General features: G+C 39.0%; 2 protein-coding genes across 3 annotated transcripts; one reads left to right on the forward strand and one right to left on the reverse strand.

The window, feature by feature from the left end:
- Nucleotides 1–255: 255 nt before the first annotated feature.
- On the forward strand, nt 256–4,371 carry LOC148327570 (protein FAM3C). Of its 2 annotated transcripts, XM_088309620.1 has the most exons (9): nt 256–359; nt 442–537; nt 1,652–1,693; nt 2,296–2,428; nt 2,508–2,566; nt 3,703–3,753; nt 3,847–3,931; nt 4,022–4,148; nt 4,240–4,371. In XM_088309620.1, exons 1-9 carry the CDS (start codon nt 347–349, stop codon nt 4,324–4,326), a joined length of 693 nt encoding a protein of 230 aa, XP_088165746.1. In that variant the 5' UTR covers nt 256–346; the 3' UTR covers nt 4,327–4,371. The 2 variants fall into 2 exon arrangements, with proteins under 2 accessions (XP_088165746.1, XP_088165747.1); XM_088309621.1 differs by lacking the exon at nt 442–537.
- A 1,582-nt stretch (nt 4,372–5,953) lies between these two features.
- camk1a (calcium/calmodulin-dependent protein kinase Ia) lies at nt 5,954–22,901 on the reverse strand. The gene is made up of 12 exons (XM_088307973.1): nt 22,730–22,901; nt 20,934–21,052; nt 15,752–15,883; nt 15,000–15,074; nt 13,521–13,659; nt 13,314–13,440; nt 12,994–13,069; nt 12,521–12,633; nt 12,365–12,443; nt 11,468–11,555; nt 11,219–11,381; nt 5,954–9,808 (listed from the first exon to the last, which is right to left on the reverse strand). The coding sequence occupies exons 2-12, from the start codon at nt 21,017–21,019 to the stop codon at nt 9,705–9,707; spliced, it is 1,182 nt and encodes a 393-aa protein (XP_088164099.1). The 5' UTR covers nt 21,020–21,052; nt 22,730–22,901; the 3' UTR covers nt 5,954–9,704.
- Between the last annotated feature and the right edge of the window lie 3 nt (nt 22,902–22,904).

Genomic DNA, 22,904 nt, shown 5'->3' on the forward strand with positions numbered 1-22,904 from the left:
GTTTTGTTTTATGACAGGGGATTGTGACTTTTCTATGAGTTTCCAAACAAGACTCAGGCTATTGTTTGCTTTAAGCTTGATCAGTGACCTGTGAATAAATGCTGTCCCATATTTGACATTGTGCGCGGGAGAAACTTGATCGTCGTGTTCACTTTGGGTGTGTGCTCGTACAATGTCACATCCTGCTTACTCTCCCAACACAAGGACGAGCGCTGTTGCATATCCAAAGGTCCGTCCTATGCATATTGGTGGCAAGCCAGCCTGAACGGATGACATGACACCAACCAGCTGTGTTGCTGACAGCAAATAATACATCAGAAGCAGAACAGACTCATTTGTCGGAGACATGAAGCATCGAGGTGAGGTTTTGCTTGGTGATGTTCTTTTCACGGCCCGCATGCTTGCCTTTGCTTAAGTCCTCTTGCTCTTTGTGGTTGACAGTTGCTCCCTATGCTGCTGTAATTGTTGTTCTTGTGGTCACATGGGCCATTTGGCACGACTACATACGTATACGGCTGAGAGCAAGAGACCTTTGGGGTGAGCTTCACGTTTTCAGTCACATTAGAGTCAGTGTACATTCGGGGGCTTCCCAGTTTCGCCTCCAAAAAGTTTTGATTTGATAGAAATTCATATGCATTATATTAGGTAGGTCAGGAGTTTCTGAATTTCTTTCTCTGAGGGCCACGTACTGACAAAGTGGACATTTAATGAGCACATGATACATCTTGACTTAGCAATGTGCTTCTCAAATAGTGGGCCGCAGTGCGATGCTGAGGGGGCCGGTGTGAACCTGGGGAACATGCTTTTTTTCCACCATACTACAATAAAGTGTAATTGCACATCCACTCCAGTAGTTGGCGGTGGCGCTCTACTTGCCCATTGTGCACCGCGAGTATTAACTCTACGGTGTAGGTTTGGTTTGCAACAAAAATGCTATTTATAATTGCGGGGGAGAATGGTTGGTGGTGGGTGGGCACAAATTGTTTTGTTCTTCCTGGGGGGGGCGTAACAAAATAATTGAGAAGCACTGACTTCGCAACATTTACTGTGACACTATGTACTGCCTAACAAATATTTCAATTTATACAAGATTTTTTTTATTTATGTTTCACTATGACAGAGTGTAAGTGTTAAGCTTGATAACATTCAACTATACACATGATAATGTAATGAAAATTACAAAACACAAATGTAAATATCTATAATACAGAGTATGATAAATTAATGTCATGTCTGAAAAAAAATTCTTTTTTTTTTAAAGGGCAGTTGTTCCCAAATGTCAGCGTGGTCAGCAATTTCAGAGACACGTGCAAAAAAATACCCGTGGGAAAATTGAAGTAGTATCGTTGAACCACACACGTTTATTACACACTGTAGTTTGCAGAGCAGCATCTGGGATGTGACAAAATCCTGAACATCCTTTATTTATTTATTATTTTTAATAAAATGAAGGAAATAAATTATTTTACACATTATTTTTAAATTACTTCACACTTCTCCTAAGACCTCAGCGTGTTGTTATTGTGCTCCATTTTCACGACGACTAAATGATTCTGCTGACACCAAAGGCACTTTCTTGTGATATTGACGCACTTCACTAGTCATTACACCTTACTTTTTTGCGTTTGTTTTTGTCTTCTTTCTGTTGTAGGGATGAAAAGCATCGCGGAATTCAAATCAAAAGTCCAACCAAGTGAGCAGTGTGAAGTTATTTTTGACAGACAATATACTCTTGTGAAGTCACACATTTTTCTTTTTTTTTCTGTATAAAAAAAAAATATGAAATACATTGATGTAATAGTTTTCACCTTATTTCCTAAAACTTATTTAATGTTTAATGTGAATTACAATTTTATTATATGTTATATATATTATATACTATTACAATTGTAATTTGTTTTTCATCTTTATTCTGTACATTTGCTTACTTTTATCTTATAAAACTATGAATCTAGTTTTTCTTGTAATAGTTTAACGCTATTCTCACAATTTGTACTTTTTCAATCAATTATTCTAAAAAAAAGAACATCTAAAAAACTTGATTCTCATGAGGTTTTTGTAAAAATTTTTGAAACTTTTTTTAAGAAATAATAAAACATTTTCTCACTTGTAAAAACAACAATATTGAAATATTTTCTTGTGATGTTTAAACATTCTCCTCAGGCTGACTTTTTCCCCAAATTGGATTTTTCACTCCAAATTACCAACATCTTGCAAAAAAAATAAAAAAATATGACATTTTTCTCATAAGATGTAACTGTTGTCATACAATTCTGTTTTTTTGTCACAATAAAGAAAATAATCTCACAGTAACGCCATCCTACGAGTGCAACCTTTCCAGACGGTGTCCACCTGATCACTTTGCAATCCACGTGCGCAGTGGAGCAGCTAATGTAGTCGGACCCAAGATTTGTTTCAACGGTAAAATGTAAGTCACCTGTACTCAAGATCCATTTCAGGAAACAGATGGCTCCCCTGTGAAATCTAATGTTCTTTATGTACTTCAGCATCATGAGCCACATACTGAACAACGTGGGATCTGGGCTCAACATCGTTATTGTCAACAGTGAGTAGAAAAATAAATAGCAGACTAATTCTTAAATTTCACAATTTATCCTTGATAAAAATTCTAAATCACTCTTGAAGAAATGCTCGTCATGTCCTCCACATGATGCTGGATTTGGACACCCACCAGAGCAAAGAATCTAAGGTTTTTAAATTTTAATCACAAATAGGCAAGGTTGCAGTGTCGTAACATTATTTTTTTTCAGCCCACAACAAACAAATCTTTTTGTTTAATACGTATTATTTATGAATTACTTTTGTGCTGTGACTGCTGGGTGTTGTCGTGTTGATGCGTTATTTATTGATGGCCAGTTTGGGTCTCTGTTTTATTATTGTGTTATAGCCGTGTAAACAACCAAGTCAGATGCCATATGTGGTACTCGAAATGTAGACAGAATTAGACAAGATCCAAAAATCCGATTATCGTCCGGCAATGCAGTGGAAATGCAGCCTTGGTTGCTGAAGATGCTTGATCTTTTATTTAAAAAATTCTTCAGTTCAAAATATTATCTGTTGAGCTCTTTTATCTACAGAGTGTTTAGGAATTTGTTCTTGATTAAAGGCGGTGAAATGTCTTTTACAACTAAAGAGTCCAGTGTCCTCCATTTGTGACTTTTGTGGCTTAACATGACCTGGATGGCTGAAAAAAAGTACAGATTTACTGAATTAAATTTTTTTTTTAATACATCTGACTCCAGAGGTTTAATCAAGCTGAAGTCAGAGGTTCAAATATAATAGCACGGGCTCTCTATCAGGGTTACAGTGAACTCTTTTTTTCAAACGGTCTTCATATATATTTTTTTATCTAATCAGAAAAAGAACCCGACTGACGTATGTTCTCATGGATCGATGTTTTTTGGTTTTTTTTGTGCTTTACTGATTCGACTTGCCGTATATTTTCCGCAGTGATTTGCACGTCATTAACTGACTTGTGTAGACATTTTTTCTTCATCAGCAAAGCTGCTTTTGATGCCGAGAAGTAACGACTGACAAATATGGGAGGAAAAATGAGAAAAGTCAAACATGCTCATTTTAATTGGGCCAACGGATATCTGCATGCGAGGAAGATGATACGATGATGAATGCAAGCTGCCGAGGATGATGAACATGGATGCATGTTTGTTTGTTTCATCTCAGGTGAGAGCGGAGCTGTGAACAGATGCGGCTATCTGAATATGAAAGATGGAGGTAGGGATGTTTTTTATAAATCTTTTTTTTTTTCTTGCAAAGATGATTTATTTACATTTTATGAATTTAATACGACTTCCTTGGCTGCCAAAGTCCCAAAGGACATCTTGGCGTACCTGAAAGAGATTAAACCTGGAGAGATTGTCATTGTGGCTTCCTTTGACGACGTGACAACAAAGTAAGTCCAATTCCCAGACGCTCATCCTCTAAAACGATTTGCCGCTCCACAAAAATCACCTTTCATCCCCCCTTCACTTCTTGGCGGCAGGATGACAAAAGAAATGAGGGAGATTTTTGTCGGGATGGGCAGCGCTTTGATCGAGTCCGTAAGTTTCCGTGACAACTGGGTGTTTGCAGGACGAGGCGGGACAGCAAGCAGAAGCTCCTTTGAGAAGGTCAGTGACCGGGCCCTGTTTCGTTCTATTTATGCACGTGGAAAGACGAAGCTCTGACAACTGAACGTCTTCTCGGCTGTTCATCTGTCAGCGAGCTGCTAATGACGACACAAGCAACGTTTATGACGGATGGCCCGAAGTGGTGGAGGTGGGCGGCTGTTTCCCCAGACGCTCTTAAAAGATGAGTTATAAACAAGACAATCTGAATAAATTTTATAACAAAAGGGAGAGTCTAATGTTGTAGTACTTTCCAATTACTGTCTTTTTTTTTAAATATATTATTATTTTTAAAATTATTATTTATTTATGATTATTTTATTTATTTAAAACCTATCCCATGTTTCTTAATAATAAGTCTGGGTCAATATGACTAGAAAGTGCTTTTGGGGTGCTCATCAGAATCACTCAGTCACAACTCAACGTAAAAAGCTTCTCTTGGCTCTCAATTGCTTCTTCACATAGCCGCATGTATCGTTTCCATGCTTTTAAGTCTCACTATCTCTCTCTCACTTGCTCTCCTTCAGTTGAACTCTCAGATAAAAGGGCACCACAGCATTTCAAGACTGCAAATATTTGAATTCTATCGACATACTTGACCCAATTAGGGACGGACAAAAACCCATTTCCGTACTTGCTTAGTCTGTCCTTTTAAAAAAAAAAAAAATGTCTTGTCCTCCGTCTCGATAAACAAATTGTATAAAATGAAGGGAACAGATCTTAAAGGACTTATCACTGTACTGGTACGTGTGCAAATGTTTGGACGCTTTAATAAGACATGCAGCGTTTCATTATTCTGCTCCATTTCAGTCTTATTAAAGTGTCCAAACATTTGCACAAGTAAATATCCCATTTAATAACGTGGAGACCCGCGGCTATTCGTTTGAAGCGGCTAATATGTACAAATCGGCTTTTATGGCAAAATGTAACAATTGTGGCTTTTAATCAGCTGTGTTTTGTTGTCCGGAAAATATGTTAAGTATATGTGAATTGGAAATTAGCCAAATAATGGGTGCAAAAGTTTCTCACGATAACTTCAAAGCAGAGGCGACATCCTCTTGCTTTGAGTCTACCAAAACATTTAGCGTCTCACGACATTTTAACTGAAAAAATAAATAAATGTCAGTTTATCGAGTGCAAGACGATCAACTTTTCTCACACCTTTAAATGTATTTTTCCCCTGTCGCCTTTTTACACACTTACGGATGAACTATCAGCCCGAGACGAAATGTGAGTTCTCATTTGAAAAATAGACGAACTTCAATGAACTGCAGATTCCCTCTTGCAAACGGTGTGAAAAAAATGTGTCAGGGTGCTAATGAGCCAACACTAAAGACGCACTATCTTGTGTAGCCCTTAGCCCCCCCCCCCTCTCTATCTCTCTCTATCTAGATATAGTGTTAATTCTGGAAATTTATGTTCAAATGTTGAACGCAGTTAAATATTTTAACTAAGTTAACTCAGTTTTATTTACTTCAAAAATAATTTGCCACCTTTGCAATGCCAAATTCAAATACTATACCAACGCCTGTAAAGATGACTCCAAATAGATCATATTCAAGAATCGCAGAAAGCTATGAGAACAGTCTTTAAATTAAAACTTCATATTTGGTGATACAACCACAATACGCATATTGTCAAATACTTAAACCGACAGTGTCACTTCAAACGGAGCGTTATGTAGTAGAGTTATAAAAATTCTGAAGAAGAAAAATGCTGTCCCTGGATGACTAAAAGTATCGAAAATCTACGCGTACATGTTTAAGTTTATGTGTTTGTGTTGATGCAACAGTCACAGCACACACACGATGCATAGACAAGGAAGATTTATTCTATTTCCTGGCTCTCTGTGGGTACAAATCATTGTATTCTCCTCCATCCTGTTCAATAACCCGCGATGCATTGCATCCATACGTTTGTAGCTCAAAACAGCTTTACAAAAAAAAAAAGGATATACAATATATACTTATTTATAGATATATTTATATGTATTTATATTTACAGTGCTTCTTTTTATGCATTTGGACGTGTTTAGATGGGTAAAACAAGTGCAAACAACACATGTATTAATATTGTATATCAAAGTGGTCCAAAGATGGCTATTTGACATTGAATGAAGCCCTTCACACACGGTTTGCATATTTTCCACATGTTGTAGAAATACAGAGTGATTGCTTTCTCTTTTCTTTTTTTTTACTGCACAATATGGTGAACCTGTTTGAAGCTTGGGTAAATATACACACACAAGAAAAAAAAAACTGGATACAGCCTAATTTGGTGGTTGTGCCACTCAAGGAAATATTCATTTCCCCATCTCCAAGTTGTCGTCGTCCTCATTTCTGTCTGACACTCACATCCGTTCGTCTTTTTCTCAGTCACATACGAACAGATGAATGTGCACTCAAGCATTTCTACGTCATGAGTATGGCTTTGGGACCGCAGTCCAAGTGATTTTTCCCTTTTATCCCTTTCTTTTTTTTTGAAACATTTGTTTTGTAGTTGGCACGTTTGTCCAACCAGGATATGTATATTTTTCATCGCTGCAACACATCAGGGGACTTTGAGATGAATAAGACACCAACAAAAGTATAGAGACACACATCTTAAATAAGGGGTATTCATCTGGTTATGTAATTGTTCAGCTTTCATTATCGCATTTGAGCATTAAACTCAACCTGAATGAGATTGTTAGACAGACCCTCTCAGGTCCTACATCTTGATCTTCCAACTTCATGATTACCCAGGATTTTAAAAAAAAACCTCTTCCCCAGAAGATTGGACACTGTACCCCCTTTTAATACAAAATAAAAAAAAAAAACTTGCTCTGCATTTATCTGCTTTTTGAGGTGGTATCGAAGCCGCACCAGAGGTGGAATGAATGTCCGAGAACGCCAGCAATTGTGGCTCTCCGAAAGCGTTTTATACATGGTGCTGTTATCACAATTCCAATAGTTTAACTCATTCCATGATTGCAATTGCAACTAATAACACATATCAAATCATGTCTGCCCATAGAAAAGAATGGAACTGCCATTAATCTGTTCTAAAAATGTTTGCAATTTTAAACTTTGTAATGTAATAAGAAAAATGACACTCTATTATTGTACTTTTTAAAACATAGTAATGACTTGAATAAATAAATGCTGCTTTTTGTGATGTGGGTTGAATTCACAAACACCAAACAAGCACGACAGCTCTAATTTTGTCACTTGTATCTCAAGAGACCACCATATACAATTTTGCTGACTTCTGACTTCTGTACAACTGTGATGCAGAAATTTTGCAGGATCTGAGTAAAAGGGGGTGATTAACGCCGCAAACGGGGACCCTCTTCATATTTTCTTCCATTTTCACTTGCAGGTGTTATGTGTCCCAATACTTTTGTCCATTTAATAGTTTACACATGAATAGACAAAAAAAAAAAAAGAATTTGCGAGAAATGTCAAACAATACGTCCACTGTGCTGTGTTTTTGTACTTTGTCAACATTACTTTTGGTGTCACTCACTTCACATTATATAGCTTAAAAGAATTACAGAAGTACATCATTGTCAATACAACAGCAGTAATAATAATAATAATAATAATAATAATAATAATAGTCATCATCATTGTCATGTGTGTATACTAATTGATCATCATTCATGTAAACATATTGAATTAACCAGGATCATGCAAACAGTAGACCGACTTCCACTAGAGGTTGCACAGCACAGAGCAGGCGAAGCGCTCACACTGAGATCCTGGACAGTTGCAATCGAACAAGCATTTTTTTTTTATTCTATATGATGAGAATTTGTGAGTTAAAATTTGGGGGCGTGACTGATGATGGTCCACTCGCCTGACTTGTGTGGTTTAAATTACCACTTGGGTTGTCTGTGATTGGACCAGTCCAAGGTGCTGTCTGGCTTTTCATAAAGAAAATGGATGGATTGACGTTTGGAGGCTTTTCCACCTGCACTGTGTAGACACAATGGCATATCCCATGACAACAAATCCTGTGGGGGGGATCTCAGTGTGAGCCTCTAATAACAGAACAGTTATAAAACAATCCCAAAAAATAATAAATAGAATCATCATAAATTTTCATATTACCCCTCCATGCCACCACCCTTACCCCCCTCCCTCCCACAGCCCTCAATCTTCCCAACATGCATACACTCTCAGGTCAGAACTGCTGGTCACCAACCCAGTCTGAGCCAGAGCAAAGAAGAGCGTTCTAAATAATCCTTTAACTTCCAAGGTGTGAACGCAAAACTTTGACCAGCGACTCCCTAATAGCACTATTCAAAGTGTCTTGAACGCTCATCCTGTTCACTTCAAGAAATTATCCAGTTTCAATTGATTGGCCTGAAAAGTTTTATTTATTTTATACAAATTAGGGCCTGACCAATTTGGATTTTGTTGAATAAAAAAAAAATACACATTACCAATTAATCGGCCAATTAATTAAAGCATTAATCTGCGTAAAGTAAAGTTTCTCAATACATTTATGAATTATTTATTCATTTATTTACAAACTGGAAAATAGCGACATCCAGGCGACATCAATTTCGAGCACAATTTGCATTTCTCACCGCAGCATTGTTTGTAAAAATTAAGATTGCTTTGTTTTGAAAGGCAGGTCCATAGTTCGACCTTTTCAACAAATTTCATTATAAATATCCACTTGGCCGATTATTTGAAGGGCCATAATCAGTCAGGCCCTACTAGAAAATGTATTTTTGATCATTTATCTAGTGACTCGCTCTTCCACAAGATGGCAGAAGTTACAATTAATCTGTGTAACCACCTGAGGCTTCCTGTGAGCATATCAACATTGGGTTCAACGGAATGGGGTCAGATTTTACACCCACAGATTGCCATGACATCGTCATTATTTCACTATGCAGTCCTGAACACACATTTAATGACCTTTTTTTTTGTTTGGTGGTGTCCTTGTGTTTTTTTTTTCAATGTGCAGGTAAAATGCACTAGAACCTTTCCAAGTAGACAATTTGACAATTTGAACAGTCCAACTGTTCTATGTTTTAGTACTTTTTTGCACCACTTGCTGAATGCCGAAATTACAGAATGAATTGATCTATGTTTCCCAGTATTTCCACTTTCTGTGAATCTTCCAGTTTCTCTGCTGCAACCTTCTGAAGACAGTCTGACAATCTAAGCTCAGTGAACACTTCCCTGTCGTGGTTGTTTCTGGTATGTGCGATATATGAGTCTGCATAGGGCAAGGTGCCCGGATGGGCCTCCAAGCGTGCATTCAGTCATTAGCACCCCCTTGTGGAGACATAAGGAAAATCGTGGATTTGGGGATGGGAATGAATGAAGCAAAACAAGCAGATGGCCTTTAATTAAAGTAGATAGATGTGACAACTAATCTAAGGACAAGCATGTTGATGTCATCATTAAGGGACGGTCACAGTCACGGGTCCACGAAGTGGACGGCTATTGATCGCTACTCTGCATTCCTGGCCAGACTGGGTGGGCATCATCACTTCAGAGGGTCTCAATATCATCATTTAGAGAAGAATAATGCAAATAAAAGACAGTGAGGTTGTGCTCAGATGCGACTGGCCGGCCTACAGCAGTAAGTGCAGCTCCTCAGGCTGTCTCGGTCCGTGCTGCCCTCTGCGCTTCCACGGCGGTCATCGCTGTAGTGGGACACTGGACGTGACAGATGCCAGATACACGTGCACTTCATTTCAATTCAGTTCATTACGGCAGTTCCTACAAGACGACAGTAGGTGGCAGTATCGCACTTCAAACACCTTCCTGTCGCCTCTTTATTCGCCAAAGGGCAGTGATAGGCCGGAAGCAGTGACGTGCGTTTCCAAATTATATTCCAATATTTGCTCCATGGATTGGTATGAATTGATTCCAGACTGTCTGTTCTTTTTACTTGATCATCTTCCCTTGGCTGCATTGCTTCCAGTACATGCATGTGGATGTTTGAATTTCTTTACCCAATCAGAGTTCAACCTATGTGTTGTGCTGCCAATCGAATCTGCCAATAGAACTGGCTGATGTCACTCAAAAATTATCAACAATGGGAATGTTTCTTTCACAAATCAGATTTCAACGTCACCTTAGAATGCACAAAAAGGTCAGCAATTTTGCATCCTTGTTTGGTGGTTGGTCAGAGCAAGCCAAGTTTGACAGGCAAAACACATTGGTACCAAATAAAACACATTAATACATTTAATAACGCTAGTCAACAATTTATTTTACTATTTTTCTTTAATCAGAAAGGAAAGCTAACTTTTCTTGATTTTTTTGTTTTGGTTCGACTCCGAATTTGACCTGTTATTTTCTGCATCATTAGGTTTTCATAATAATAATAATAATAATAAAATATATAATTTAGTCATATTAAGGGTGAGGTTGGGTGGGTTTATATTTGGGAAACGCCTGAGCTATAAATTACAACGCATGGTAAAATACATATTGGGTATGCTTTTATAGGACAAATATTTGACAGTGGTTTACCATTGTATGTCAGAAATGTTAAAAAAAAATGTTAAAACATTACCAATACAGTTATTTGGTGGTGTGTAATAAATTTATTCACATAACATTATTTGGGGAAAAAATTGTTTTCAAATTAGAACAACTCGGAAGGCAACCAGCCTCACAGAACAAACTGTGTTTGACTGTGTATGTGCCGCTCTACATATTAATCCAGTGAGGACAATTGAGCAGGGTAAACAGAATAAAGTACATAATTATAAAATAGATTACCATGTTAATGACCCTTGATCCGTCATATCCCATCAGCTTTGAATTATTGAGTGGTTTCGGGTTTAGAGGGACAATATTGTGAGCTGACAGCTCGTCGCTGTGCGTTCATTAATTTAGTGTTTCACTGCGGTAAGCAATGGCTTTTCTGCCACATTTAATGAAGCGATCTGTCATTACAAAGAGGCAAGTCCGACTTTCTTATTTAGTGCCACTCGAAGATAAGTTCATCTTCCAATTTTCACCGGTTTTAAACCGTGTGTAAAGGTGAATGTGTTGCAGAAACAATGATAGATGATTTGCAAACAGACAAAAATGTGAAGCGCTTTGCAAACTCACAACTGTCAGTCTCGCCATTCCCCAATCCATCTTCCTCTTCCTCCTCGGGCAGCAGGAGTCCGTGGCAGGGGCTGGTGGGAGTGATCTGACTGGGTCCCTCCACGCTGGTCCCCAGCTGCAACCTGCGCATGTGGCGCACCACCGCTGTGGCGTTGAATGCTTGCTGCGTTGGGCAGAGAAAGAGGGGAAGGTAAGGAAAAGCACACAAACTGCGATCTGATCACTTTGTCCTTCGACCAAATCACCAACCTTCCACTTGCTTTTGGCAAAGTTCTTCTTGATTTGAGCGCTGACGGATTCATGGATGTTCTTGTCCAGAGCGGTGTCTCCACAGATCCTGGGTAAATCACACACGTCACAAATTACGCAGGGTAAAACGGTGTCTTTTTGTACATATACCCGTATTAATCAGTTGTATTTTACATAACACTCATTAATGTGTATTTAAAAATAAATTCATAAGAATCCTGAAATGAGCCAAGATGCACGAGTCCATCATAGATCGATGTAACGGAGAGAAGCCTGTCACATTTCAAAATTAAACAATTTTCAGCTTCAAATAATAAATAAACCAGAAGTACTGCAAGTTTTTTTTTTTCTTTCATTTGTGCGGTACCAGTCCGCGGCCCCGTGGTTGGGGACCACTTAACACAGGCGTGGTCAAACTGCGGCCCGGGGGCCACATGCGGCCCGTTAAATGTTTTAATCCGGCCCGGCCAAACTTGAAAAAAATGAAATGAATAAACCTTGTGAATGTTTTATTTTCTAAATACTGTGGTGTGTCCAAGAGAGATATTTTGTTGAAATGCTTTTGTTGATTTTCATTTCAAATCAAATTTATTTTTTTTCTCCGATGAGGTGAGATTACCAAAAAAACTCCATCCATCTGCTCCTGTGTCAAATTTTAGAACTCATTGTTGGCCCACCAATCCAAAAGTTTGCCCACCCCTGACTTAACTAGTCGATTATGAGGCACTCTCAGATCCTCAATTATGATCTCAAAATAGGTTCTTTCATTTTTACTTCCAGTAGGAGTAAAAGTCAGGAGTCCCGATACTTTTGTCCATATTGTGTGCATTATAAAATAATTTCTCATTACGTTTTTTTTTTTGTACTTTTATGTGCAGTAAGAGAAACAGTTCCTACCATGGGTGCTGGAGGGCCTGTTCACATGTGTATCTTTTGGAAGGATCTTTCTCCATCATGTGACAGATGAAGTCTTTGGCTACGAAAGAAAGTTACTTTTATGATCATGGCGTGTTTTCAGATTTTGCGTGCTGCAGTTATTCACTCGAGGCAAACCTGAATCGGAGATGTCGTCCCAGTACGGAGAGTCAAATTCATACTCTGCTTTCAGGATTTGCTCAAACAACTTGGCGTCGTTCTCGTCGTAAAATGGAGGATACCCGCAAAGTCTAGAGGTAGGTTTCAAAAAACAGAAATCACATTAAGTACATTAAAGGACATGTATGGTTTTATCATTCTTTATTTGCAAAGATAATGCTCATGTTTTATTAATACTTTCCGAAATGTATGAGCTCTTTGTTATTCTGCGCCGATTTTTTGAAAAATAATTATTTGAGCTTGAATAAAAACTATTTGAATCTGAAAATTTGATTTGATTTGACAAAATGAATTGAATCATTAGATTTTAAAATTGTTACATCCAAGAATCATATCGTACATGTGTCAACATACTTTTCGAATCATCATTTTCAAATGAGCACATTTTCTACTCGTTGTAAAGGCAACAAACGCAAAAATTCCCAACTCACAGAATATAAGAAATGACTCCTATGGACCAGCAATCGACTGCTTTGCTGTACGGCTTCTGGGCGAGCACCTCGGGAGCTGTGCAAACGCACGCAAACGCACAGCACGGGTGAGGGTAGCATTGAAAAGTCATCTTGATCTTAGCAAGCTGCCAGGTCACGTTAAACAAGGTAGAGAGTACTTATGGATGGCTTGTACTTGACTTAGTAGTGGATGAGAGAGCCTCTCATGAGGCAATGTGTACAAGAGGATGTCGGCTGAGCCAGCGTTTGCTGAGCATACAAAAGCGAGGAGTGGTTCACCCAGGAAATAAATGCCTCACCCACATATCCGGGAGTCCCGCAGGCTGTGGACATGACGCTGCCTGCTCCCTCAATTTTGGACAGGCCAAAGTCACTGATCATGATCTTCGAGTCTTCGTCCATGCTGTAATATAACAAATTCTCCGGCTGCAAGTAGAGGCATTATTAGTGAAAATATGCAGAAAGCAGGCTGCAGAATTTGGCTTCAGTTTTTTTTCCACTCCTACTTTCAGGTCTCGATGCACAATCCCCATATCGTGAAGATATTTGACCGCATCCAAGATCTGGTGGATGAGCTGGCTGGCATCTCTCTCAGTGTAGAAGCCCTTCTCCACAATCCTGTCAAACAGCTCGCCACCTGACACACTGCACGATAACAGTCAAGCTGATTTTAATTGTAACTGAGTGGCAGCCTGTGGTTTGTATTGATGCTGAAGGCAAAAATGACAAACTGACAAGTTCAGCGTCAATGGTTCCTGAATAGCCTTGAGGAATTCACTTCATTGGAGCATGTAATTGGTAAAGCATCTATAAACATCTGATTAGAATTGAATGACAATTTGGCACAGTTTTTGACACACTTTTGTTCAACTTTTGTCAAACGTGACACTCGAGAACTATGCCTAGAGGAACATGGATGTTTAAGCCATCAAGACACTTGTGTTCAGAGCATTGACATTAAAAAAAAGGTCTCAAACCATTTGTCATTTCTCATTTGAGTTTAACTTGTGTGAACAATGCCAAGAAAGCCACATTGCCACTTTAAATACAAGTGGCTTGAGAGCGGAGCTCTGAGGAACTCCGATTTACGGTTTAGACACCAACAAACAATAGTTAGTTTTAACGTTGAATGCAGAAATTGCGGGCCGGCAATTTTTATGAATAAGGCTGGAAAGTCGAGACCGGAATGATACTGAGATCACGGCCGGTGGGTGGGGGGCTGACCGGCAAAAAAGGGTCAAGTGCCCAGCTCCGACAGTAACATAGAATTGCAGATGGGTTAAACATCTACAAACACAGGTTTAAGATAAGCATCACACTGACAAATACTTTAATGATCTCTACTTTAAGCTATCATGGAACAATAGTGGCTTGCGAATAGAGCCTTGTGGACTTCTACTTCTTTCTTTGGTTTCTAAAATGATCTGAAATTGTCTTTTCTCCAGCTGTTTCAAACAAGTGAATCCAAAACATTGTTGGTAGGAAAAAATATTGATCATAATGACACACAGAGTTCCTCAAAGCTCTGCTCTCAAGCCCCTTGTGCTAAAAATGTGTTGAAACAAATGTCTCGAAGAACAGAGCCTTGAGGTACTTCGCTTGTCAAAAACAAACTTTCCTTCTGGATATTAAACCATGAGACATGTATCTCACTACTGAAATTCTGGTTGGGCAGAAAATGAGGCACTTTGTTCCCACCAATTAGTCAAGCGTGCCCACCAACTGGAACGGGATCTCTTTCCATTTAAAAAAAAATGCTGCTGCTGCAGCTGAAAGGTTTAAATATTTAATTTGGAACATACTATAAACAATATGCTCCATGTACACTATGACACAACAACAGTGCATCATTTTACAGATTCAGGTTAGTAGAATTTAATAAAACAGTACAAAAAAAAATATGCTTTTTGTCCAAAAAAAGCCCCTCCCCCAATTCCCAATTCTAATTCCACATTAGCAGCTCTCGAATTGAAAGGAGAACTCACAGCTGCATGACGAGGTACAGATGAGACGTGCTTTCGAAGATGTCCTCCAGTGAGACGATGTTAGGGTGCTTGATTCTGAAAAAGTCATGAAAGCATAATTACCGTCTCCAACGTTCCTCTTGTGCTTGCTGTAAAGCGGTCACCAGATGGCATTATTGTAGTGTTATGTCACTATTAGAACGCCTGGCAAGTGTAAGATAATGCAAGGACGCAGTAGCTTTGGGCTGATGAATGTGCTACTCGGAGCAGATTTTTAAATGACGGGAAGTGTGAAATATGCAGTGTGAAGCATCCAGCAGAGCATCGCTTGTCAATATGGGAGAATATGTCACTTTAACACTGTGGCAGATGATGGAGGATATTGCAGGGAGAGCAACAGCGCTCTTTTCCAGATTGTTTTTTTTTTCTCCCCATGTAATGCTCTTTTATGGGCTTAATAGTGATTTCAAACAAATTTCAGTCCATACAACCCACCCTCTCTTCTTCTCCACCTCTTATCTTTCCTTCCCTTCAATACATTGCTGCAGGGAACTCCACACCATCTCCGCCTCTGTGTGCTGTTGCCCTGGCAACAGGGACACTAAAAATAGGTCTATCTTCTTTACTCCTGACATTTCCGGTGCACAATCCTACTGTTTCTACTGACACCGTGCATTGGGTGGCCCGTTCACTTGACCTCCTGCATATAATCTGCCTGGGGTTAAGCTCTTCCACTGGACAACTGGAGGCACTTTTGCGGGTGGTCAGCTCACCTGTGCAGTACAGCGATCTCATTCTCTATGTTGTTCTCTTTTCCTTCCAGCGCTTTCTTAGGGATGCACTTGACAGCAACCAGCCTCTGTGTCCTCTTCTCCTCGGCCAGAAGCACCTCGGAGAAAGCGCCCCTGGGCAAAGACAAGCAGTGGACATATGAAGAAAGTTCAGTGATAAGCAATTCCAGAGAAGTTCTTTTTAATAATATTGCATGATATCACAAACAGTTGACATTCACCACGAAGGTTCTTTGCTTTTAGAAATGTTCACAGGTCATACCGTAAAGGTCTACGTGTAATGTCAAGGTTATAGCAATATCATACACATACTCAGCGAATATGGGGAAAAAATACAATAATAATAATTAGAAAATAACATTGAGTGTTTCTACAAAACCTTAAAGCATCTGCTAGAGAGCAAAACTAAAATATCAATAAAAGCCTACAAGAAAATTTACTTTTGGGGTTAATCAGATGCATGGTGGCAGTTGTGTCAATGTCTTTGGTTAATTTCACACAACAGCAAATTAAAATCCGAGATGGTTTCATGTGCCCTTAAACATATTTTTGATGCTGATTTAAAAAATTTCTTTTTTGTTAGGGGAGCACATCAGGTTTTTGAGATAGTTTCATTTGTTGTTTTTAAGTTTGAACAATAAAAGCTTGCACAATAATGATTTTACTATGCATTGTAATTTATATTGATGACATTTCAGAAAAAAAATTAACTTGTTGCTGAACTAAACCCTTAGTTCATAAATATGAATCAGTGCAAAAAAATGAATGCAGAAAAGTTTCCTTCTATTTCTGATTTAAAAAAAAAAAGTAAAAACTTGACCAGTTTTATGAACATAGTCACCACATCCCAGTTACGAGACGATGTGCATACTTGCACAGCCACATTATTTCTGTTACTTTTACCTCCTTTCTCGAAAGTTTTTTTTCCAATTGATTTGTACAGATTAAATGCTTCTTATTTGGTTGAATACATTTTTAAACGATTTGAACCCATCACTTGTATAGGGGTGTGTAGACTTTTTACATCAACTGTAGATAGCCACTCAGCGGTGCAAACCATATCGAGTCATACATCAAATTGAAAGTCATGCTGTGGGCTTTGCATATCTATAACTATCCTGTCTACATGCCCACATTTTATGGCATAAATTGTATTTCGCTTGAGAAACTCAGGCAAAAACTCAAAAATAAGCAAAGCATCTTTTCTAATTGACCACATAGGTTCTTTGTTTTGAGAGTGTTGCACGTGTATTAAGGTCTTCACAAGACATATCCACCTCCGGTCCTCAAGGGCCGCTGTTCTGCCTATTTAGCTGTCTCCCTCCTGGAACACACCCGATTCAAATGATCAATTTCAGGTTTTCTAAATGAAATTGTAAAAATAAAGATTATGGTGATGAAATGTACTGAGATGTTTTTTGTCGCTGAAAATATTTATCCCAAACGCTAATGTGTTACACATAATGTCAAGATTTAAGCTACATTTGACCTCGGAAGGTAAACCTTAAATCCAAGAAAATAAAAGTTAGTCTCACAGATGATATCTTACACGTGTTAAGATGAAGGTGACCACTTGCAGCCTTGATGTTTTGACGTTTTATCACATTAACTAAGTTTAAAAAAAAATTGGCTATTATTTTGTAATTCGGTATTTTGCATTTCCTAATTCAATTGGACAGCTGACTGCATAATCCACATTTAATAAAATGATGACAAAACTGATTTTTGCTGCAAGTAAATAATGTAAATTTGCATGTAATATCACAAATAAATGAATTACTTAAATAGATATCTAATAATTTTTTTTTTATCTGCAGTGTTAGCCTCACTTTAGATCTCAAAATATTTTTGGGGCTCCCAGTGCTTTGTTTTTTTCTGTGGGAGATGGTCAAAATGGTTGTTTGAGTATTAAAAGGTTGCAGAGAAAAAATATGAGTCCACAGCAACACGCATGCACAGACATTTATAGGAACCGCAGCTGTTTCTAAAAAAAAAAAAGAAAATAGATACTATCTTCAACCTGTTCAATAATAGATACCGCAAATGTAGCGTGGATGTTTTCCAAAAGAGACCAGACTGCATTATGGATTATGGCGAGGGGAAGAATGGCATGTCTTTACAAAGGATCGTGGGGGGAGCACAGGAGGCCATGAACATTGTTCGCGAGATTGTGAGATGAGAAAGAAGACCGTGTGGCCATTGGGAGTATGTTCAGCTGACAGAAACAAACTGAATATTTTGGGGTCCTCCAGTAAATTGACCCCAGAATTAAATCTCTTGCACACAAAACCTAATATTTGTTAGTGACTCTTGCAAATGGGAGCCCAGAGAGCATGTGCATAGTCACACATTGCTACTGTTGCTGTGAGACACATGTAATTAAGCATCCACTTGCTCATTCCTCCTTGGAGACGTCGCTCCCCGCGGGTTTTCTGCTGAACACTACATACTGTTATTAGGCATGGCTGAGATTTACCCAAGATCTTGCTGTGGAGCTTTTTTAATGCATGGCTAAAGAGAAGCATAAATAATGTTGATTATCTCCCCGTGTTTGCTCCATCAATATCATCCTGGCCTGCACTAAACATCACAGGGAAGGTTGTATACTGCCATAGGAATCCATGTATGTATTGTATGTTCATTTTTTTTAAAATCTTTTTTATCATCTTGTGGCTACTGTATCTGAGAATTCAGTACCAAATGATGTGTATTTACGGAAGTGTATTGTTACATTGTGGATTTACATTCTCAAGGGCACGTGTTGGTTAAAATGTTCACCAAGCACACTGTTAAATATGTTTTATTGACACGTTTTACTTTTAATGAAAACACCAAGTTAAGTCAGTTTTTTTTTTTTTTTTTTGTTTTTTAATAAAGCCGGAAGGTCGAGGCCAGAACCGTATGGAGATCGGGGGACTGACCGGCAAAAAAGGGTCAAGTGCCCAGTTCTGGCTCAATGTCTACCAAATTAACTGACTCAGTATGCTAAGAATGGTAATTGACCAGCTAAATAAGAGAAAAATTGGCCAACGTAACCGATTGACGATACAAATAATTGTACAAATTGACAAGGTGACAAATGAACAATATCTGCAGACAGATTGGCCGTGCTTGTTGACTGTTTAACTAAGCAGCTAACTCTGATCACTAAGTGACGATCCAAAACTGTTTATGCTATCAAACTGAGTGACTCTTCATCAACAGTACATCAAATGTATTGAGCACACTGCGTGTGGATGCTTCAAAGGACCCCAAGCCAAAGTGAGACATGAACAGTGCAGCAACACGTCCGATTATGCATTTTGTCTTCTGACTACAGTGTGCTTGTGCGGCGGAGAGCACGCGACACAAGCGTCTTCCTGTCTCATCCGCTTCAATGAGGACACTTTGTCCTGACACCCGACTGAGCCTCAAACTGTGAGGATTAGCCAGAATTGAATATAATATTTCAACATAAATCAATTAACCTCATACGCTGAATTCCTGTAAGAGCTTCACTGTAATCGTCTCTCCGAGCCCGTAAGGAGCTTTTCATTGACGTGTTAATGCCAGGTCCGGCAATACTGACTACAAATACAATCTGTATTATATAACCTAGAAAAATGTTACTGTAAATTACAGAGTGATAGGTTTTTGTGGAATGGAAGTGGAAATGCAACACATTGTGTCATTATATAAAAGTACAATGACACGCAGTAGAAACAACATGCTGTGAATGGATGGATCAGAGGCGGGGTGGCCATCGGGAATGTCTGGAAAATATTTCAAATTTCCCGAACGGCCGGTGTATTTCCAGAACATCGAAGAATCATTCAAATGCTAACGCTAAATGACTGGTCTACACAGCGACAAACTAACATCTAAAAAAAAAAAAAAGTAACCTCTCAAACACAGCGTTACGGCCATTACGGCCGTAAGCAGACATCTCCGCAAAGTTAGGCTGTTCGAATCTCGGCTGCTTTTGTTGTGCTTTTACTTCTCGTCCTGTTCATGACACCAGCAAGACCAGTACTAAAACCCAGCTGGTTTATGCTGTAATTTCTTTTTCTTAACAGGGTGACTCCTAGGTGGGCAACCAATTCAGGGTGTACCCCACCTACTGCTCGAAGACGGTTGGAATGAGCTCCAGCATGCCCATGAGGAAAAGCAGCTCAGATAATGGATGGATGGACTGCTTAGTGACTGTTTGATTCACTTTACAAACTTCTAAATAACTGCGTGATTTTCTTTCTACCAATTGATTAGCTAATTAACCAATTAACTGACTATGCTAACCAACCAACTAACTGTGCTCACCGACTCAGCTTACCAGTTAACTGATTGACCACAGTGACTAACTAAATGATTATCCTACCCTTGCTAATCGACAAGCTAACAAACAATCGAACTGGCGTACTATGGTAATAAACGAACTGTGCTAAGTAACAAAGTAACTTGCCTCCCGACTGTATACTGAGTGACTAGCTAACTTACTTGTTAATTGAGAAATTATGCTAACACACAAACAAGCTGCCCAACTAACTGTGCTTATTGAACGACTGCTAGCTTAACTCAGCGAATGACTTTGTGAATATTTTACCAATCCTAATTGATTGACAAACTAACTCCCAACTGACAAGGCTAAGAGATGTATAAACTAACCGACTGACCAAACTGACTGCTCGTTAACTACTTAACTCACAGACTAACAATGCTAACTAACTGAGTGATTATCCTTCCTATGTGCCCATGAACAATCTTGTTCATCCAAGTCATTTCATTGTTAGGGCATTGACTCGATTGCAACTGGACTGTTCTGGTTCTCTTTTTGGATATTTCATCTCTCATCCGAATATGCTTCATCAGTTGATGCAACTGGCTAGCAAAGGTGAGAGGTAAACCACAAAAAAACAAGAATGGTATCACTTTTTTGTTAAAAAAAAAAAAAAAAAAGGTTGTTAAATTGCCTTGTCAAACATCACAAACAGATGGACTCAAGGGTATAACTCATGTCACTGAATATTCAAATTATGACCTTTTGCTCCAAATGGTTTGTCAGCATCTTCTGAGAGTCCTATTCAGAGTCAATATTAAAACCAAACCTGGCGCGAGACATGTTTTAAGCAACGCTTGCCCCACGATCGCACTTTTCAGCCTTTGCTGTGACCAGAACTCTCCAACTTACGTCCCCAGCACTTCTTTGAAATCATAATGCTCTTTAATGTCGGACGTCTTCTTCTTCCACCCATTGCCGTCCTCTCCTAGAGGCATCCTGCCGCGCTGATGGGATTCGCCACACTACAGCTGCAAGGAGACAAAACAAGCAGATGCACAATTCACCAAAACAAAGCACTTGCTAAAAGATTAATTTTTGTCACAAACAATGAAAAGCATTCCGGCAAAAGTTGGAGTAAGATTTTTTTTTTTCTTGAATAGTGCTGTGGCATACAATGACGATAATTATATTTGGACTGCAGAGAGTATGCTGCCTGTGCAGTCTGTAAAAATAGATCCATTACTTTACCGGTACTTAGCCTGATGTGATTAATGCTTAGTGCAGCTCATGTTTGACTCCACTGAATGACAATGACACAATACCATCCATCTAGTTTCTATACAGTGTTTGTCCTCATTACAGTCACAGGTAAGCTTGAGCCTATCCCAAATATCTTTTGGTGAAAAGCAGGGTACACCCTGGACTGGTCTACAGCTGCTTGGCTGAGCTAAACAATCATTCACAGTGACAGTCATACCCCTTCATACTAGTCTTCAATCAACATCACATCATATGCATATTTTGGAATGGGGAGAAAGGTTTGATTACACGAGCATGGGGAGGAAATGGAAACTCTTGACGGATGGACTCTTCTGATCTGAGATTCTAACTTAGAACCTCTCAACTGTGGCAGATGTGCAACATGCATTGCTGCGCCGCGCAGGATGACCACCAATTCTTGCACCACATGGTGAATCCTGGAAATGATTATACAACTTTGGCGCCATGCTATAATCGATGCTTCGCATTGGGGGGCATTTTGACTCTTTTCTTATAGGAGTTTGACAAACAAGAGCCCTGGAATTTGGTCAAAGGGGGTCATGCCTCCACCAAATTAGCTGACGTTTCAGACTTTGGTCTTAATTTTTCATGAATCTTAGTATTTACAGTCTATCAAATTCTGTATTGTTCAGTGAAACCTCTGTCAGTGAAGGCATTATTTTTTTTTTTAATTTTCCAACGTGTTGGGGCCCCCGGAAATGCTCTACGTATACATTTTCGTGAAGATACATACACTAGTAAAATATTTGGACTTTTTTCCAGATCTCTTGCAGCCCTCAGAATTCTTTCTTTGCAATAATATATTCAATAATTCCAAGCGGGCCTAAATAACTAATAACTTGGATTATGAAGCGTCAAGGGACTCAAGAACACTTAACAATATTTCAAGTCTTCTGGATCGCACTGTAATTAACATTAAAATAATAATAATAATAATAATTAATTACTTTAAAAAATTCAATGTACAACATCTTTTGCTGGCAGGCATACAAAGAGACTAACCGCTTGGAAGTAGGGCAAACGAGGCCAGTCACAAAAACGAAGCACAGAATAAGAGGCAAAAAAAAACATTGGAATAACAACACATGCATGGTCAGTAGAGGGGATGATGAAAGCATTTTAAGCTTTTAGATAAAGACCAACCCTAATAGGTCAATGCATTTTGTTAATTAAACATGGTGATGCATTTATAAAGATATGCTGTCAAAATGAGTTTTAAACCGAGAGACATGTTTGCTCAAAATTTTAAATTGTGCTTGCGAGCGTGCAGAAAGCACTGTGGGTGTACTGCACCACTCAAAGATGTGACACGCAAAGCAAGACCGCATCGTTATAGGATCGTTCTCACGGGTGTCATGCACGGACACTTTATATTCGGAATTAATGAAAGCATGGAAATCAATGAGTGGGGGGATAAAACGTACCTAAATGGCGATCTGTACCCGGGGTTGTGCGCTCCTTGCCTCCGGGAAAGATGATGCTGCTGCTGGCCGGGCTTGTGCGCAGCGCTGCCGCTCAGCTTTTGCTCCTCCTGACGTCAAAGGCACGCACGTCTGTGGACGTAGTGCAGCATGAAATCACTTTGGATGGGGGGAAAGG

This window comes from Idiotropiscis lumnitzeri, chromosome 11, assembly GCF_059441095.1.
Source record: "Idiotropiscis lumnitzeri isolate Australia: NSW breed Sydney's pygmy pipehorse chromosome 11, RoL_Ilum_1.0, whole genome shotgun sequence".
Classification (NCBI taxonomy): Eukaryota; Metazoa; Chordata; class Actinopteri; order Syngnathiformes; family Syngnathidae; genus Idiotropiscis; species Idiotropiscis lumnitzeri.

Coding starts and splice junctions, on each gene's coding strand:
- camk1a (XM_088307973.1), bottom strand. CDS start 21,019: ATGCCTCTAGGAGAGGACGGCAATGGGTGGAAGAAGAAGACGTCCGAC. Junction 15,884..20,933: donor TTCAAAGAAGTGCTGGGGAC/GTAAGTTGGAGA, acceptor GTCTTTGCCCAG/GGGCGCTTTCTCCGAGGTGC. Junction 15,075..15,751: donor GAGATCGCTGTACTGCACAG/GTGAGCTGACCA, acceptor TGACTTTTTCAG/AATCAAGCACCCTAACATCG.
- LOC148327570 (XM_088309620.1), top strand. Junction 1,694..2,295: donor CAAATCAAAAGTCCAACCAA/GTGAGCAGTGTG, acceptor GTCACAATAAAG/AAAATAATCTCACAGTAACG. Junction 2,567..3,702: donor CAACATCGTTATTGTCAACA/GTGAGTAGAAAA, acceptor GTTTCATCTCAG/GTGAGAGCGGAGCTGTGAAC.